General features: G+C 41.2%; 1 protein-coding gene across 2 annotated transcripts in view; it reads left to right on the top strand.

Moving 5' to 3' along the window:
• The window catches only part of kiaa0586 (KIAA0586 ortholog), a 54877-nt gene extending 42836 nt beyond the window's left edge, over window positions 1-12041 (top strand). For both annotated transcript variants that reach the window (XM_041971774.1, XM_041971773.1), the window contains exons 15-25: window positions 508-702; window positions 2021-2187; window positions 2287-2411; window positions 2563-2756; window positions 2831-2981; window positions 3290-3449; window positions 3536-3741; window positions 5643-5695; window positions 7857-7955; window positions 10716-10857; window positions 11726-12041. In XM_041971774.1, coding sequence (XP_041827708.1) covers window positions 508-702; window positions 2021-2187; window positions 2287-2411; window positions 2563-2756; window positions 2831-2981; window positions 3290-3449; window positions 3536-3741; window positions 5643-5695; window positions 7857-7955; window positions 10716-10857; window positions 11726-11877 — 1644 coding nt within the window. In that variant the 3' untranslated portion in view covers window positions 11878-12041. The remainder of the gene's footprint in view (window positions 1-507; window positions 703-2020; window positions 2188-2286; window positions 2412-2562; window positions 2757-2830; window positions 2982-3289; window positions 3450-3535; window positions 3742-5642; window positions 5696-7856; window positions 7956-10715; window positions 10858-11725) is intronic.
• Window positions 12042-18669: the final 6628 nt, after the last annotated feature.

Raw genomic sequence — 18669 nt, 5'->3', positions numbered from 1 at the left:
GTGAGTGGGTTTCCTGTAAATTTTTATATTTGTATATCCCAAGAGAAGTTTCATACTTTTATGAAAATATTGGCTTGTACATGTTGTACATGTTTAGTAATTTCTTCATGTTTAACTCATCATGGTGCCTGAGTTTTATTAAACTAAATGAGCAATCCAACCGCTACTACTAACTAATTCAGTGATGTCCAAATTTTATCAACCCATATATCATATCATATATCAACAATATATCAGATGATGAAAGTGAGACATTTTACCATTTCATGGAAAATCTCCTGGACCATCAATTTTGTGGCCGTCATGTTTTCTATTTGGTAAAAGGTCTGGACTGGACTTGTTTTATTCCAACATTTTTGGAACTGGGCTTGTAAAGAATAAAATATGACTGTGAGATATATTCTAAAATGTAAAACTGACCATTTTTACATGTTTTGGAAACAAAGCTATTAATGGAGAAAGCTATGAAAACACAACAGTAACAGTGGACTCTTGCTCTGTTGACAGAAGCAACAGCTGGATGAAAACCAAGCTCCATCAGCTCCGTCAAGTCCAACAGCTCCACCAGCTCGTTCAGCTCCATCAGGTCCATCAGCTCCGTCACATGTGGTCATCTTGGAGAGGCATAGTGAGGAAGATAAGGAAGAAGAGGATAACATATTTCCTGGAACTGAATCCCTGTTTGTGGCTGATGTCTACCAGGTAAGCAGCTTGTTGACATCCTGGTGGTGAGTCTCCAGCGCCTCCTGCTGGACACCAACAAGACTGTCTGAGGAGGATGCTGTGATCACCAAAACAAACCAGATTCAGAGCTGACCTGGTTTACCTTTAACCTTTTAAGCCCCATCTGGTTAAACGTAAGGTCTGTTATGTAAATATAGACGTGTGTGTGGTATCCACTGAAAATCCAGAATCTCAGCCTAAATTCAGCTTCACATCTGAAAAACATCATCATGAATTCTGTCTTAACGTTGCTGTCAAGTCTTCAAAACTTCTACCAGGATAAAACTACATTTACTGGAAAACCACATTTCCCAGAGTCCTTTGAGAGCAGTTTCCTGTCCAAAGTAACAATTTTCTGCCCAGTTACATGGATTTGATTGGACAACGAGAGGTGTCAGTCATTCTGTGTCTCAGACGTTTTCCTTCTTACTGTTGATGCTTGGTGACATGGATGTAACCATGGTGACATCAGAGTGATACTACTTGATCGTATGATTAAAATGATGATCAATCATAGAGTTACAAGGAGATTTACCCCTCGTAGTTCAGATTTACAGTAAGTAATTACTGTATTTCTATGTTTCTGCATGGAGCCGCCTGTTTGCAGTGTTTTCCTCCACTTTTTATCTACTTGTGAATAAAATTAGATCCCAAAGGAAACACTCCCCACAGAAGAGCTGGACATGATTTTAAAGACAGTGGGGCAGAGTTGTCCCAGATTCCTCATTGGAGGAACACATGGAATGTCCACATATTGATTTGTGCTTTTCTGGAGGTTTTTGTCTCCTGTAGAAAATTTTCAAAGAAGTTTATATCATAAAATGCAAAGAAGAGAGACAATCTATATGTTCCATCATTTTTAACTTTAACGCTGTGGCACCTGCAATGATGCTTCCAGTTCTGATGAAATCTCACCATTATTATCTTTATGTTTGGAATTACAGAGAAATAATCAGTTCTTTGTGGGGATGTCTTTTTATAGCAGAACCCTAGGAAGATCCTTGGAGCTTCAGAAGCTAATGAGGAATGATGACTTTGTTTATAGATTTATTTTAGCAGCAGTTCTGTTTCTGCTGATCCAGAATCATCCCTCAGAATTACCGTGATAGACCAAGGCTCTCTTTGTTTGATGGCTTTGTTTCTGTGTAAACTGTAACTATTGGACATGTTTTATTTCTAACACTACGTTCGTCTGCTGAATGCTTCTGTAAAAGATTCAGTTCAGGCATAAAAAATTCTTCCATTTTCATTAAAGGGGTGTAAACGAGAACTTTCCTCTCCTCTGGTCTCTTCTCAGGAGGAGGTGGAGGAGGCTGTGATCTTAGATGGGGGTCCGTCTCCAACTCCGGTTCTGTATCACGGTCCAGCATTTCCACCAGAAGTCCCCCATTCTGACCAGGTCCAGACTCCTGTCTTGGCCATCAACCAGCAGCAGGACATCCTGGAGAACCGGCTGGTGGAATGGTGAGAAACCAGTCTGAACTGGACTGAACTGGATCCTGTTTGTTTTAATCTCTAGTCCCAGAACAGGTTCAACATGAAAAATTCTCTGCTTTGATCCAGGGTGAGTCAGCAGCTTATGTCCAGGATGATAACAGAGTTTTATCCCCCAGCTGTTTCTGACCCCGCCCACAGTGACAACGCCAACCACTCAGAACTCATGGAGCGGAGCCTCTCCTCAGACATTGGTAGGAGTCTGTAGTCTACCTTCGTTCTTCAACACGTCACCATGTCTTTATCATGTCCTTCACACTCCATCCCAACATGTCAACCATAAGTAGTCTTGTGTTGTTCAGGTATGACAGCAGCTGGGATGAGTTACCTGTTGTGTGTTTGCAGTGGAAGCAGCTGGAGCTGGAGATCTGCAGCTGTTTGTGCACTCCAACACATCTGTGGACTCTGACTTAATCAGGAAACTGGTTAATGAGGTTCTAACCGAGACTGTGGTTCAGATGCTGGATCAGAAAGATTCTCTGAATGCGGAAGAACCAGGACTAAATCAGCCAGAATCTGAACCAAAAGCAGATAATGAGGTAGAAAAGTGTCACCTCTCTGTGTTTCAGCCTCTGGTCTCAGCCTGTTAAATATTCTGCTCCGTCTGTGACAGGAAAAACTTCCACTGGTTCCTACACCAGCACCCAGCCCACTGCCCTGTCCAGCCCAGTCCAGCAGAGAGGCCATACCAGTAACCACACCCCCGCCATCAGAACCAGTCAGCCCACTGGAAAAGGAGCCTCCTCAACCAATCACAGCAGCAGGTCAGCTGCAGCATGTGCAGCAGTAGAAAGTAGATCATGTGTGTAATCCGATTACACTCAGCCAGGTTGTAATAACTACATTAAAATAAGAATATAATCTCATAATATTCTAATTAACAAGGATTTAATCTGATTACATTCTGTTTGTAATCTGATTACAGTTAGGTTGTTTTCTGACTACAGCCCAGAGTTATCTGATCAAATTTAAACTAATTATATCTTCATAACATTCTTATTAGCTATAATTTAATCTGATTACATTCCCTTTGTAATCTGTTTGCCGGTTTTCTCTCTGTCCGTGACCTCAGATCTTGTAGCCACGCCCACCACCACACCTGAGCCCCAGTTCTCTGAAGGAAATCCACCTGCTCTTCAGCATTCCCTGCACCCCCCCACCTGGGGAGACACTGAGCTGCCATTGGACGAGGAGAGACCAGATGAACACCCGGATATACACAAACAAAGCCTGTAAGAACACACACACACACACACACACAGAGCAGTCATGATGCATGTGTATTTTCAGGTGTTGATCACAGTTTCTTCTCTGACAGGTGGATGTCAGTAGCAGAGGAGGAGCCTCCTCTCTGCTCCCCTCTCCCTCCTCCCACCATCCCCCCAGCACCTGCACCTCCCTCCTCAGAGGAGTCCAGTAGCTGCTCCAGCAGCAGCACAGTGACAGCAGGAACTGAAGCAGCTCTGAAACACATCTCAGAAGGAGAGCTGCTCATCAGCATCAACCAGCTGGCTCCTCTGACAGGTATCATCATCATCATCATCATCATCATGTGAAAACACAGTTCTTCTGCTTTCAGTTCAAATATTATTTTGTATCAGGACACAACAAGGAAATCCTCAGCTCCTCATCAGGTGTTAAACTTCAGAACCTCCAACTTCAGACTCTGTTCAGTCATTATTTACTGAACAGAAGATAAAAGCCAGAACCAGCAGATCCAGCAGCTTCTAGAAGCTCCTCCAGCAGCAGGAGGTTGAAGTAGTGGTTTTCTGGATTATGTTTTCAGTCTGTCTTATGTTGTGGAGGAATTCTGGTCCATTCTTTCCAGCGTTGAGGTCTGGACTTTAACTTTCATGTTGCTATCATGTAGATCTGCTGCTGCGTTTGGGATCCGTGAGCCTGTTTACATGCACATCAAAAATCTGATCACTACTCGATTTCTGGAGTTATCAGATAATTCAAGCGATCATGTAGATACCAAAATCTGATATCCTTTATCTGATAACTGCCATTATCGGATTATGAGATATCAGATTAACACATACATTTTTCCAAAGTACCCCGATATCTTCGTGCATGTAGACCTGATTTATTTGGTGATAAAAAACATTTCCACAAACTTCATAAATGAGGAGGGTAAGGTGTATATAAAGTTTGCGAACTGTTGTAAAATGTTCACCTGTAAACTATATAGCAGTTCATTACCTCTCACATTAGCAGCTAACACTAAGATTGCGGCTGTTGTCATTGTCAACAGAGACCAGATATTTGAAAATAACAGGAAGTGACGTTACCCCACACATATGTACTCCAAGCTTTAGCTGTCGTACAAATGGACTCACATCTGATTCTAGAATACTTTGGTATCCAGAGGAGTTTATTATCCACACCACTACTGCAGTGTCCAAGTCATGCAGCTGCAGCAGGATTTCCCACAGACCAGGTAGAAGTTTGTGGCGCTCCCCTGCCCCCGGTAAGGGAATCAAGTGTCGCAGGGTCGTGGTGGTCGGTGGAGTCAGTACTGCAGAATTCATCCAGCATCATCTCACCAACCGTCTCCGAGGTGATAAATTCTGTCATTAAACCAGCAGATGTGACGACTGAAGCTAAACTGCCAACATGGATGAAGAAACTCTGATAAAACTGGATAAAAACAGCCTTTTCCTTCTATCATTGAAGTGTGAGCATTTGTGCAGCAGTGATAAAAGTCCTACAGCAGCATCACCCAAAGTAAACACGGCTGTTTGTTTTACAAGTTTTTCTTCACTTTTTTACATTAGATGATCACTTTCGTTGTAATAATCAGTTCAATATTTCATAAAATATAGACTTAAAAAAATGGCTCATTTTTGGCTCCCCATCAGAACTTTTCTAGACCCACCCCTGCCTAGCTGAAGTATAAATCCTTCCTACCACCTGTCAGCTACTTTGTTGGAGAAGGTCCAGCTAAAAACAATACTTTAAAGGTAGATATGTGTAAGTGTGATCCATGAACTGCTAGTTTCCTCCCTATCTGCTGAACAATAACAAGACAGACGGTACCAAGGACAGAAAAACTGGTCAGCTGATCATGGACAACAGGACAGAGAGCCGGAGAGGAGGAGGCAGTGTGTGTGGGAAACCTTGTTCAGAACAAGCCCAAATCATCAACATGTTCATTCTGACCAAACATGTCCACTTTGGTCTGGTCTGTCCAAAGGACATTGTTGCAGAAGTCTGGTGGTTTGTTCAGATGCAGCTAATCCAACTGTGTTGCCATGATCTTTTTAGAGAGAAGAGGCTAATTCTTTTTCTAACGGCACTCTTGGTTGGAGCTCTTTTTTTTTCCTGAACTGAAAATGCTTGGACGTGTCCATTTTTTGTTTATACCAAAGATGTGTTCACTGCTGTCACTCTGAATCCCATCTTCTCTCTTTATCTCACAGAGGAGGAGGCCCTCTGCAGTTTCTCCAGCTCTCTCCAGGAGCTTCAAGACATGGTGAGGACCCAAGATCTGAGCAGAAAATGAATAGATGGATGGACTGTATCTTTACAGAAAACATCAAAAACTACATGAAATTTCTTGAACAAAAATAATTGCAGTTCTAGCAGAGCCTGTCTGATCCCTAAATGATCAGACCTGTGTCTCCAACAGCTGCACAGCACCAGCGATTTATTATAGATGTCTCCTTGTTTCCGTGACATGGATCTGACTGACATGAGACTGATAAATGTGGCTTACTTTAGCTAGCGCATCCAAAAACAATACTTTTGGTGCCAGTATGTTAAAAATTTATAGCAGTTAATTACAAAAATTAGTTACTGCCATTAACACGTTATTTTTAAAAACCTTAATATATATATATATATAAAATTTTATTTATTTCCAGATCACAATGGATCTATAAAATGACCAACCAAAGTACCACAAACACACAAAGAAAATCTAAACCAAAGTATTTCTTAGTGTACAAACCCACTGGACAGCTCAGTGACTGTGTCAGCATGCAGAGTATGAGGAACGAGGAGTGATCAGAGATGAGTGTGAAATGTGACCACACCTCCACAGAGGCTAGAGGCGGACTAGGGTGGCTCAGAGACCCAGCGGGTCTGCATTTGACAGACGGGAAGTTTATCCGCATCTTTTGTTTCTTAAGTTTGGTTGTAATTTTGGCCCTTATGACTGGGTTTCCCAAACCATTTGTTATCCATAAGTGACTGTAGTGTCTTCAACAATATATCCCACCCACAGGATTTCTGACAAACATTCCCGAACCAGTGACAACAAACGCACACACATCTATTAAAAAGTGAACACTTTTTAACTTTGCATTTCAACAGTGGCTTCAATGAAAATGAGCATATCGTCCTTTATGTTGGCTCCTCGCTTGTTTTGAGGGGGAAATCCTTGCTGAAAGATGAGATGAGAGTCAACACACTCAACGTTACCATACCCATCCTAGTCCTCACAGATAAGCCCGATTTCCTCACAACCAACAATTCTCGAGTCTTTTTACGAAAGTACATGAAAGTGTACATTATACTCACCTTCATTGTTACTTTTGCCCTGAAACTTCTGCAGCTGTGCCCGTGCTTGTCTGGCAGCCTCTGACAGTCTCATTCCTGCTGGATTTCCACGTCGTGATTCCAGTTGACAACAGCCTCTCCATGAGAGCATATTCCCTGATGTGGCCCACTGGATCTTTCACCTCGTATCCCCATTTCCTCAGGTTGCTGGTCGCATCATCAGCATCAACTCAAGTTTACACTCCGCCTGGCCAGTGTACACGCGTTTTGTTGAAGGGAGTTTGGAACCAGATTCCGTTTCCAGAAATCATCATTTTCTGCCTATCTGCATGGGAGAAATGTCGGTTCTTTTTCTTTTTTCTTAAGTTCCAAACAGAAAACGTTCCTTGGTTAACACTCGATAAAAAATTAATGGCGTTAATTAATTAATGCATCGTTCACGTCTCCTACCGGAAGTCTGTACTTAGCTTCTTGTTCGTCTCTGATACTCCCCACAGCTGCAGAGTAATCAGAGTATTTCTTCAGATGACAGGACTCAGAGTTGTACTGGAAGTCATGAAGTGGCTGGTTTGTGAAGACGTACAGTCCCTTGTGGTGCTCCAGTGCTGCTGACCACCATTCTCACAAACTGGTCTGTTTGTTAGCTAGTCATAAATCCAGGTGGTGGAGGTATCCACATGGAATTTATAGAGCTTCTCGTATAACAGAGCAGCTAAAATGTATTAAAATCACTTCAGCAATCAAAGAACATGATTTTCAAAGTGCTGTCTGATTGGAACCCCAAGAATATTATGATAAGCTAATGGGTCCTGAAAGGTGTTCACTTGCTTATTGGAGAGAGCCAATAAGTAGTCTCTGCAGAACTTTCATGGTGTGAGATGTTAGGACAACTGGTCTGTAGTCTTCTAGTTCAGATGATTGGGATTTTTTAGGTACTGGAACAAGGCTGGATGTTTTCCACAGACAGGAACTATTTTCTAACTCAGGCTGGTGTTTAAAGGTGCTGAAGAATCCAACATAGTGGTTCTGAGCAGGTTTAATAAGGAGACTAAATAAATAAAGAGAAAACACAGGAATGAAACTTGTCTGAAAATGAAATGTTTTCTTCTTTCTGTCCATTCTTTCCCTCCTAGGACTTTGATCCCCCCTCTGCAGAGCAGGTCAGAGGTCGTAACCTCCTTCTGACCCTGCTGACCAAGATGGATCAGGGAGTCTCGCACCCTCAGCTGGAGGTGAGTTAACCGTCCACGTCCACAATCCATCAAACAGTTTTCAGCTTCACAGTCATGATGTGGTGTGATGTTGGACAGTGTGATGGCAGATTGGTCATCTTCTCCAGATTGTGCATGTTCACGAGAAGTAAGGCACACCCACCTGCACTGCTTAGTGTAAGACGAAAGATGTCGCAGTGTCAACATGACACACAAGAAATGCTTCTGTGTGAGGGAAAGCTGCATTTGTTCAAATTCCTGAAGGAAACATGAGTTAGACAGCAATGGATGGAGTTTGTTTTTTGACCAGCACTTCACCAAAGACTGCTGGATGAATAAGGGCCAGGACAACAAGGGCTTTGTGACCACGCTTTAGCTGAAAGGAGGCTCTGTTCCTAAAATCAAGGACCGCGTTTCTGATTCTGAACCCCAAGCTGTATGTAAAGCTGAATAAGTTGTCTGTTTTGTTCTGATAGTTAGTGTGTGAGCAACAGTCAAACTAAAGCGATTAACACATACTTACTTTACCTAATCGCTACCAGCAAGTAACACACATGCAATAATGACCAGAACGTTAGTGATCAACACTGTAGGAAATAACTGTAATGGCTTTTTTTGAAACTATGACATTTGAGAAATACTCTGCAGTGCATAACATATTTCATCTTCATATGTTATGTAACTTTCATGAAACAATAGATTTCCATGGGGGGATGCTACAAATGTAACACCCAGGCTAAAAGCAACCATTCACTGTTCTCTAACCCTAGAGATTAGCTTAGTAAGAGTAGCTAGAAATACAGCTAACTATAATGTAACAATGCATGAAAGTGTTAGCAAATAGCATCATTAGCTTATCTATTTCTTGGCAACATACGTGGCACATTTGCCACATGTACACCTATTAACAGGGGCATGTACAAATATATAGGGCTAGTGAAGGACAGCAAACAGCGTTATATTGGACTATAACTGGTAAGCAGAGTATTTACCAAACAGATACGTCCTGCTGCATTCCTTGCTGCAGGTTGCCGAGTCGCCACAGACTGCCAAGTCGCCGCGAGTTGCTGAGTTATTTACCCTCGTTTTTAGGGTCTGATTTGCGCATGTATGTTTTGTGTTAACATTGTTTACTGAATATCTATTTTATTTGAGTTCTGCCAGTGTTTCTATGACAAAAACTGTTGATGTGCGCACTACTGACAATTACCCCAGTTGACCAATCAGAGGCAGCCTGCCCAGAGGCAGGGCTCAGGATGGAAGAGTCTCATTCTGCTTGTTTCTGGCAGAGGCTGATCTGAGGGCCTACGGAGAGGTTTGATATAAAATAAATAAAGGGGATTGTGAAAAAAGCTGAAATAATTTCTGCCCTTGTGGACTCAAATATTAAAATAAATTAGCCTGAACTGAGCATAATAGAGCGACTTTAAATCAGTACACTATTCACCATTCTTCATATTTCACATTTTTATTAACAAGTTTTGGCAATGTGGTTGACTGACTGGGTGCACACATTTTTGTTGGGCTTACCTCAGAAGACTGAAAAGATTTGGAAAAGACTGGAAAACTACCAGCTCACACCAACTCACATCTAACGACAAGTGCTTCATTTCAGACTGAGATTTTACAAAGACTGTGAATCTTGTGGGGTCACTATTTGCAAGACTACAGCTAGATTTTCTTTTAGCATTTTTTGTGATTTGTTGGACAGTTGATATCGAACAGGGCTGATCTGCCCACAGCAAAGCAAACAAGGGGAGAGTTTCCCACCAGGATCAATAAGGAACTACATCATTATTATTTAATTAAACGTGCCTTTGCATCTCCACCAGGTGGAGGGATGAATGAGTTTTCTATTCTTCTCTCATTGTAACACATAAATGATCCACAGCAGACATTTACTTCTTAATAACCATCTGCTCCTCTTTCTGGACGGGCCACCTACAATGTTTCATCACCGGTTCTTGTTAGTCTTTTTTTTTCCATCCGTTTTTGTTGTTTTTCTAACTGTTAGGGTACCTGTTTCTGCTTTTGTCAGAGCACGTCTATTGGTTGTTGATTGTGTCACGTCACTGTGACTTGCAATAATATCAAACACGTTTGATATTGTCGCAGACCCAAGACTAGGGAAAGACCCACATGAAACAGCACAGATTACCACCATCGAGATGACGGGAGCGCACTGTGACTCTAGTAAGACTCCTAGAGTCTGAGTTTTTAGTCTGAGACTGTGAAAATCATTTGGTGTAAGCCCAGCATTAGTTAACTTATTTTGTCACCTTATTAATTTGGTTTGCTTTAAGTTAATATACTTTTCTTCTGAGTTGCCAGTTCCTAGGAAGCTCCTGTGTGGGAGCGGCCCAGCCTGCCAAGGAAAGAGTCTCAGCTGCTGTGGATCTCCTTCAATAGGGCCTAATTAGACTCTTCCATATTAGTGTAGGAAGAGTTTTTAGTTTTTTTTTAACTTTATTTAGAGAGTTTTTATTGTGTCGGTTCTTTTTCCCTTATAAGTAGTTGTAGTTTCTTTAAATTTACATTTTATTTTCCCCTTTTGTGTCAAAATGGCCTGATCAGCCAGTGTATAGCTTCCCTCATGTGTCTGTCAGGTCAGTTAGTGCTTTTTTTTGTTTGATTGTTTGTTTGTTTGTTTGTTTTTTGATACCTGTTTTATGGGCCCAAAGTTATTATCATTAGAAACTGGCTCTGAGGATCCAGTCATAGGTCTGCCTCCAGGATGTGAAGCAGACACACTCAGTGACCTGTGACCTGCTGTGTCTTCAGGGCTCCTGGGGGATGCAGGAGACAGAGGAGGAGCTGAGTGTGGGGGAGATGAGAGACTATGAGGCTACAACACCAGTCAGGAGTCCAGATCTGGGACGGCAGGATCCAACATTTTCTCCTGGACAGAGCTGTCAGACTGCAGGTAAGAACCAAGCTGATTTCTGACTACATGTCCTTGGCCTTCTTCCTATACAGATGTATTGTGGGTAAGCTGCTGGTTGGGTGCTGATAGAAGTTACTAGATTTACCCCTTAATTCCTGTTGTCTAAAATTTATGACAAACTGATTCCCAGCTTTTTTTTGTTAAAATCTTTTTTATTCATTTTGATTTGTTTATTATTATTATTATTATTATTATTATTGTTAATTTTTTTTATCATTTTTTATATAACTGTAAATACATCCAGGCTTTAAGGGGATTAATAAAATTAGCATTTAAAATTAATAATGAAGCAACTCACAAGTTGCTGTTCACACTTTGGCCACCCTGACCACACACCTCCCACCATCAGCTGTGCAGGACATCCCATCAGTTTTTAGTTCTCAGGAAACAATAGACTGGTTAACTTCACCATGACGACTAGAGGATGAAAAGTGAAAAACAGATGATCCAAACTTCAGTCATCATAAGAGGACTGTAATGGTTCTAGACATTGTTCTGCTGAATGAAACCTGATTTCAGGTCAAAGGGAGCAGATGGAAGGACTCTTGAAGGTCCTCCAGTTTATTTGTCTCTTTAATTCCAGTGAGTGTGTTACCATGGAAACCCACAAGGGGCAGTGATAGAGGCCAAGATGCCCAGCAGCTCATTTAAGAAACAAAGCGTTCAGGCCCTTGTGATTCTACAGACCCATGCAGTTCTGTAGACTTGGCTTGTAGTTTTTAGGGTTATTGTAAACTAAAATACAGTCAGTTAAGTCAAATTAATTCATAATGTGAACAGTGTCAGGTGATAGTAAACTGTTCAATTTGGTATCAGTAAATGCTAATGATTGTGTTTGTTTCTGAAGCTGTACAACAGGAGGAGGAGAAGCAGGGAGAAGCCAGGAAGATGGAGGATCCACTGACCTTCATTAGACTCCAGGAGGAAGAGGAGGAGGTGATGGAGGAACCACTCAGTGCAGCTTCAGAATCGGACTCCTCCACTAACGACATCTTCTGAATACTCAAGACTGATTTTATTTTATCTGAGACTTTATTATTTTATCAGATGTGACCAGCAACAGTCTGAACATGAAGAACTGATTTACTGAAACACAACTCAGAGTAATGATTTTATCTACACACAATAAACATAAATAAATAATAAAAACTATGCTTCTTAAATGCTGCTCACTGTGTGGATCAGGGCCCCGTTTCAGAAGCAGGTTTAGTGAAAACTCTGAGTTAGTTGACTCCAGGTTAAGGGAAACTCTGAGTTTTTGGTTTTACAAAGCGAGTTCAGTGTAACTCTGAGTCAGTTACTGCGGCAACAAACTCCGTGAAGCTAACCTGCTCGCCGGCAGGTTTTCTTCAACTAACCCTGAGTTTCTCCTCTTTAGCTGCAGACTGAAGGAAGTGTCAGACAAGGCATGAAGTTGACTTCAAAGCACAATTACTCCGCATATATCTACGTCGGGAAAAGATGATCAGGCCTGCTTGGATCATTCCCTCACGATTATTTGTTTGAGCGTTACTGTTTTTCTGCACAGTTGATCTTGTATCTCAACATTATTCTCAGCCCTCATATTGTTCATATGACATCGTGAACATGCTCTCAGTTCGGAGCAAGTTCTTTGTGTTGCACTTTATTTATTTATTTTTTTACCACTGGGAGTTTTCGTTATAACATCGGTGACGTGGAGCATATTTCAAAGGCAGCAGTCTGTTGGGCTGTAAGAGCTGTCACTCTTGCACTGAAACGTTTGCTCTACACTTTTGTGGTGTTCCCAAGTCACAGACCCACAAGATACATCAAAGAAGAATTCCACAGAATTGCAGGTATTTGTCTAAGCAATAATGAACTTATTTTAAGTGTGGAACACATCAGTTAATTTGATATATTTTAGGGTTTCCAGGTGTGATTGGCTGCATAGATGGACTCAGATTCCTATCACAGCTCCTTCAGTAGATGGAGATTATGTGAATAGGAAGTCTTTCCACAGCATTAATATGCAGGTAAATACTAGCCTTTAAAATCCCAGATACTTCACATTACAGCTACTGCAGCAAATGACTGTTTTGTCCTTTGAAGATCACATGTGATGCAGCACACATCATCAGTAATGTGGAAGCAAAGTGGCCTGGGTCTGTGCATGACTCGAGTCTTTCGTGTACAACTGAGCGCTAGATTTGCCTGTGGTGAGTTACATATACATTAAAATGAATATTTTGTTTGACATATTACAGCTAAAAAATGTTATATTGTATCCTGTATTATAGAAGAGTTTGATGGTTACCTGCTGGGTGACAGAGGGTGCCCCTGCCAGTCTTATTTGCTGACGCCTTACCCTGATCCTGAGCCCGGCCCGGCCAACTTGGCTCACTACAGAACCCGAGCCAGGGTAGAGATGACTTTTGGGATGCTTAAGGCCATCTTCCAGTGCCTTTGTAGGCTCAGAGTTGTCATTCTCCGCAACATTGCCATAATGTAAGGAGAGCAATGTCCGACTCAGCCACTGAATGCACCTGATAATTAATATCCTGACCACCCCACTGATGCAAAGATGGAAGAGCAGTCAGAGACACAATATGCCACCATCGTTTTGAGTGACCCATCGCCTCGTCAGTGTCAAATAAAGACATTGTGCTTTTTTTTATGAAGTCTTCTTTATTTCCTGCAGGTACAAATGCAGTACAGTAGTTAACAGGAGATTCTTGTATTGGTAAAACTAGTTAAATGATCCAGTCGTGGGTACTTCACCCACCTTTAACACATGTTCCAACAGTTGTATTTCTAGATTTGTTTTTTTCATCTGCAACCTCATGTGGTCCATGTCTAGATTTGATTTTTGTATTTGTTCTTGGAGGTAAACCTTGTACAACTGTTTCAGACCAGGTCACTGTTTCCAGTGACCTGGCCTTAGTTCTTTGTAAGCTGCAGGCCGAACAACTCTGGACTCTCTTCCTCGGTGTCACTTCCAACATAGATCTGTTAAATAAAAAAAAAGGTGCAAGCTGTATTATAGTACCACACAATGATTAACTGATAGATGTTTTTAAGTTGTAAAACCCCTAGTCTATAATCTTTTAAGCTGGAATCCTTAAACTTGATCATGTTTTAATACTGTCTTTCCCCACACTGGAACTTTAGTTCTTGCATCTTATCTAATTTATTTTAGCTTTTCCTTTCTGTTTTTCTTTTTTATTAATTTTATTAATTTTAATCTTTTTTTTCTTTAAATGCACTTGTATTGACTACACTCTGCTTTAATGTTTTATGTAAAGCACTTGTCTTGTATATGAAATGTGCTATACAAATAAATTTGCCTTGCTTATAGGCCTCTCTGAACCCTACCTCTCTGTGGCAGCTGACAAGGTGTCTTCATCCTCCTGTAATGCAAATTAAATGAATGCATGTTCTACTCAGACCCATTATTGAAAATCTCTGGAGTATGAAGAGTACTTACAACTGCATGGAGGTCTGTTACGACAGAGGGCTCCACCAGACAGATTACACCATCTGCAACTGATAGAAAATAAAGATTAAGCCAGTTACAATTATAACCTCACCTAGGAAAGTGCCCAGCCTAGAATCTAGTTTTAAAAACACATCATAATTTGTCAAATATACAACTCTGAGTTATCTTAAAATAGATTACATCTAAAGGACAACTTAGATTAAAACTAAACTACCATCAGTCACAAAAAACTGTTGTGTCTAAGATGGATGGGTGTGCATCACTGAGTTAACACTGGGAAAAAACAAAGGATGAATGTACATATATAATTAATCTGAAGAACTAACCTCCTACGTAGGCCTTTGTGTCCTGGGGGCTGGTTGGGTCAGATGAACTTCTTCCACATATTCCCTCTGTGTTGACTGAGGGCCATCTCAGCTTCTGTGAATGGTGGTGGTGGTTAACCCCACCTGTTTTTCGGCCCTCAGCCTTTTTCTGTTGGCTATTATAAAGGTAACATTTCTAACATATCCAGTAAACTATGTATGAAGACTTGTGGGTTTATTTCAAAGTGGATAATATTAAATTATGGTTAACAGCGATGAGATAGTGTGGCAGGAGAAGGTTATCTTATCTCCTCTCCTTAATTGCACCTTAGGTGTAGCTGACCAGTGCTGATTGCAGGGGGTATGGAAAAGATAAGGTTATTAAACAGCAGCTCGCTAGTTGGGCACGTTCCCTTTCTGGGTGGCCCGGGTGGACCTCCGAACCGTCATGGAGGGGCTGGCTGAGTGTACCTCGCGGTGTGCAGCAGCGACCCTTATGTACAGGTTGCCGTCAAGGCAGCAGCGGGTTCCCGTTATGGAGCAGTTGCTGAGCAGCTCGGTGGCTGGAGCTGAGGATAGGGTGGGAACCTGGAGGCTGACGAAGCCTGCATGTGTGGGCCAGCGGAGGCGTGCGCATCGCAGCGGCTGTGGCGGACATGCTGCTGTTTTGTCTCAGCTGTTTCATGTTTGGTCCTGGTTGTTTTATGGTTTAATTGATGCACCGAACCTTGTCACCAGGTATCCGGGGTCGGCGAGGATAAATCAACGTCCTCACAGCTTATGGACTGTTACTCCGGAACACCTGAACATCATTGGGCGCGAGAGACCCAGCTGTCAGGAACAGACCACATCCTGTTTTATTTTGATGGTTTTAAGAGGGGGGTGTTTTGGCATTGGTTCTACTTGTTTTTTTTACTGCATTTATTATTAACCCTCTTAAGTTTTCAGGATGGTGGTCATTGTTCGAACTCAGTCCTTTGTTCTGCGCCTTTGGTTTTAGGGTTTATGTTGGAGTGATTTCCATTTTATTTTAACTGTATACATTTTAATAAAATGTTGTGTTTTAATGTAAGAATCACGTCTGTCCAAGTGCTTGATTCTGACCTGTGTGCCTTGTATTTTAGATTTCCTGGGGTGAAATTCCCCAGGTGGCATTGTCGATTTTTATATACACGTGAATAAATGAGTGAGATACAAATGTTTAATAAGTGGAACATCCGAGTTAAAAAATAATACTACTCATGGTTGATCAGCTATTTTCTGCCATTCCGGCTCCCGTTCTTTTGCTGCCGCTACTGTATTGCTTTTTTTTTCTCCCCCAAATATATGGTCATATTCTTCATGTGCATTCATTAGTATTTCTAGCTCCACTTGCGCAAAATGGGAGGATAAAACCTAATGTTATCACCTGTTATGAAACCGAAAACTGAGTTTGACAGCTCAGATATGATCAACCCAGAGTTGTTCTTTTAACACAGTTGAACTCGCTTTCTGAAATGGGGCCCAGGGATGTCAATTATTACTATTGACATTATTCTTTTCAGGTAGTTGACTTCAGGTAGAACAATCATTTTAATTGTGGCAACAAATGTTTATGCCTAAATATCTAATGTTTCCAGACTGTATTGTAGTATTGGGTGTGTTTTGTAGGTCACAGTTAATGGGCATAACTATAATCTTAGACCAGTTAATACAGTAGTCAGATATTGATGAGAATGTGTTAATGAGTGGGATTGTCTGGGGAAGAGATGTCTGTGAGTCCTAAGTAATATATTATCAGCATAAATACTTATCTTATGTTCTATATTTTTGGCATTGATTCCTTTAATCTCTTTATAGGGGTTCAATAAAAATAGCAAAGAGTGATGGAGAAAGCAGGCAGCCCTGTCTGGTGCCTCTCTGCAAACAGAAGCTTGGAGAGGTTTGATCATTGGTCTTCACACATGCATTTGGGTTGTTATATAATATTTTTATCCAGTCAATGAAAGAAGACCCAAACCCAAATTTGTTTATTGTTGCAAATAAAAATTTCCAGTTTACTCGGTCAAATGCTTTTTCTGCATCCAAAGAAATGACTGTGGATTCCAGATTATGTAGAGTAGAATAATCTATGATGTTAATTAATATACACATGTTAGCAGAGGAATGTTTACGTTTAATAAAGCCTGTTTGGTCAGGATGTATTATTAGCGGGGTTATTTTTTCTATCCTTCTGTCCAGAGCTTTGCTAATTATTTTAAGATCTACATTTATTATTATTACTGAAATTGGACGGTAACTGGATGGAAGTGTTGGGTCTTTACCTGGTTTTAATAGTAGAGTAATATTAGCTAGGTTCATATCTGAAGGTCTTTTTTGTTTTTCCTTTATTTCTAATATCATATTGTAGAAAGTGGGTGCCAGCATTGTCCAGAATTCTTTGTAGAATTCTGCTGGATAACCATCTGGATCTGGACTATTTGGACCTGGGGCTTTATTGCTGGACATATGCTGGACAGCTTCATGGAGTTTACTGACTGACAGAGGTGAATCCAAGGCCATTTTATTTTCATATTTAAAAAAAAAAGGTCTTTCCCCAATCTTCTCAGGGCTTTCCTGATGAAGTGTAGAAAACCTTTTAAGAGATTTATTACGATCTGGAATGTTAAGTGAAAGTCTTGCAGGGGTCCACCAGGTGGTCTCCTCTGTGTCCCAGTTGGAAGATAAACCTATGGGTGTTAGCTTATCACCTTGAGAAAAAAAACAAGTTTTGAAAGCAGGAAGGGGTCCCAGGTCATCAGTTCTGGCCCTACATTTGAAACAGATAAACATTAAATTAAAAATAAGAGAAATACCTATCTTACACATCAGATCCTGCAGTGGCAATTAGGGGGTACTCTGGAGAAAATATAAATTCCTCTGTCAGTGAGTTGCCATTAGGATGCATCTGAACCATCTCACTAAACATGTTCTCTTCTTTCTAAATCGTGAACACAAGGATAAAGCTTTGGACACTGTCTCCATCATCTGGTTAGTAGCACATCATGTGGATCAGTAGCAGCAGATGCTTTGTTGCAGTGTGTGTGTGTCTTGTTACAGTTGTGTGTATGAAATGGTCTAAAAGTGAAGCTTTCTTCGGGCTACTTTTAGCACCTTCTCTTCATAAAAGATGTGAACTCTGTTTAACTTCACTGTATTACAGAGTTTTGCATCAAATCATTAACTATTTGTGGTATGAGATCAGAACAGTCTCACCAGGATTGTGTCGACTGGTCACATGACTGCTTCCATCTCCGAGTCAGCGCTGCTGTGGATCAGTCATATGGCAAACCACCTTTTTGATCTTATGGCTGATGACCCTTTCACCACATGGATGTTCTGTCTCTGGTCAGTAGAACTGGATGGTTTTACGTCCTCAGGCCCCCAGCACCCACCTCTCTGTTCGCCCCTGCAGAGCCTAGTGGCCATGCCACCATGGAACTGCATTGCAGAGCTCATACAGTCAGTTTCCTGTCCCGGTTTGTCCTTGAGCTTTGGTCTTGTCCTCTGAATAAAACAGATGGTCAGGAGCGTTCTGGAGGATGGTGTTCTACCATCCAAAGCAGATGTTAACACGTTTATCAAACATCTGGTTTCAGTCTCTTTGAAACTCGGAGCAGAGGAACTCTGGTGGTAATTGCTGGAGATCAAATATCCATGTTTCTTCTCTTGAATCATATGGGTGGGTCAGGTAGTGGTGGATATCAGTCTCAGTTCAAAGGAGATGGTGGTGATAGATATTCTTTTTAATTTTTTTCTTTCTTTTTTGTGGTTCTGTGCTGACTATCCTGATAAAGGAGCTGAATCGAGTCAGGTCCGCAGCCTGTGAGGAGCTTTAGGACAGGGTGTCTCAGATGGAGACAGGGACAAGGACAGAGGAAGGAGAAAATAGGAAAATAGGGTCAATAGTTATCCTACTGTGTGTGTCTGAGAAAAGTTTTGTTTTCTCTTAAATATTTTAATAGTGCAAAGAAAAGAACTTTAATTTCCTTTTCCTTTCTTTCCAAACTT

This window comes from Melanotaenia boesemani, chromosome 20 (genome assembly GCF_017639745.1).
Source record: "Melanotaenia boesemani isolate fMelBoe1 chromosome 20, fMelBoe1.pri, whole genome shotgun sequence".
NCBI lineage: Eukaryota > Metazoa > Chordata > Actinopteri > Atheriniformes > Melanotaeniidae > Melanotaenia > Melanotaenia boesemani.
Note: the sequence above shows the minus strand (reverse complement) of the source record. Positions and strands in the feature narration are given on the sequence as shown.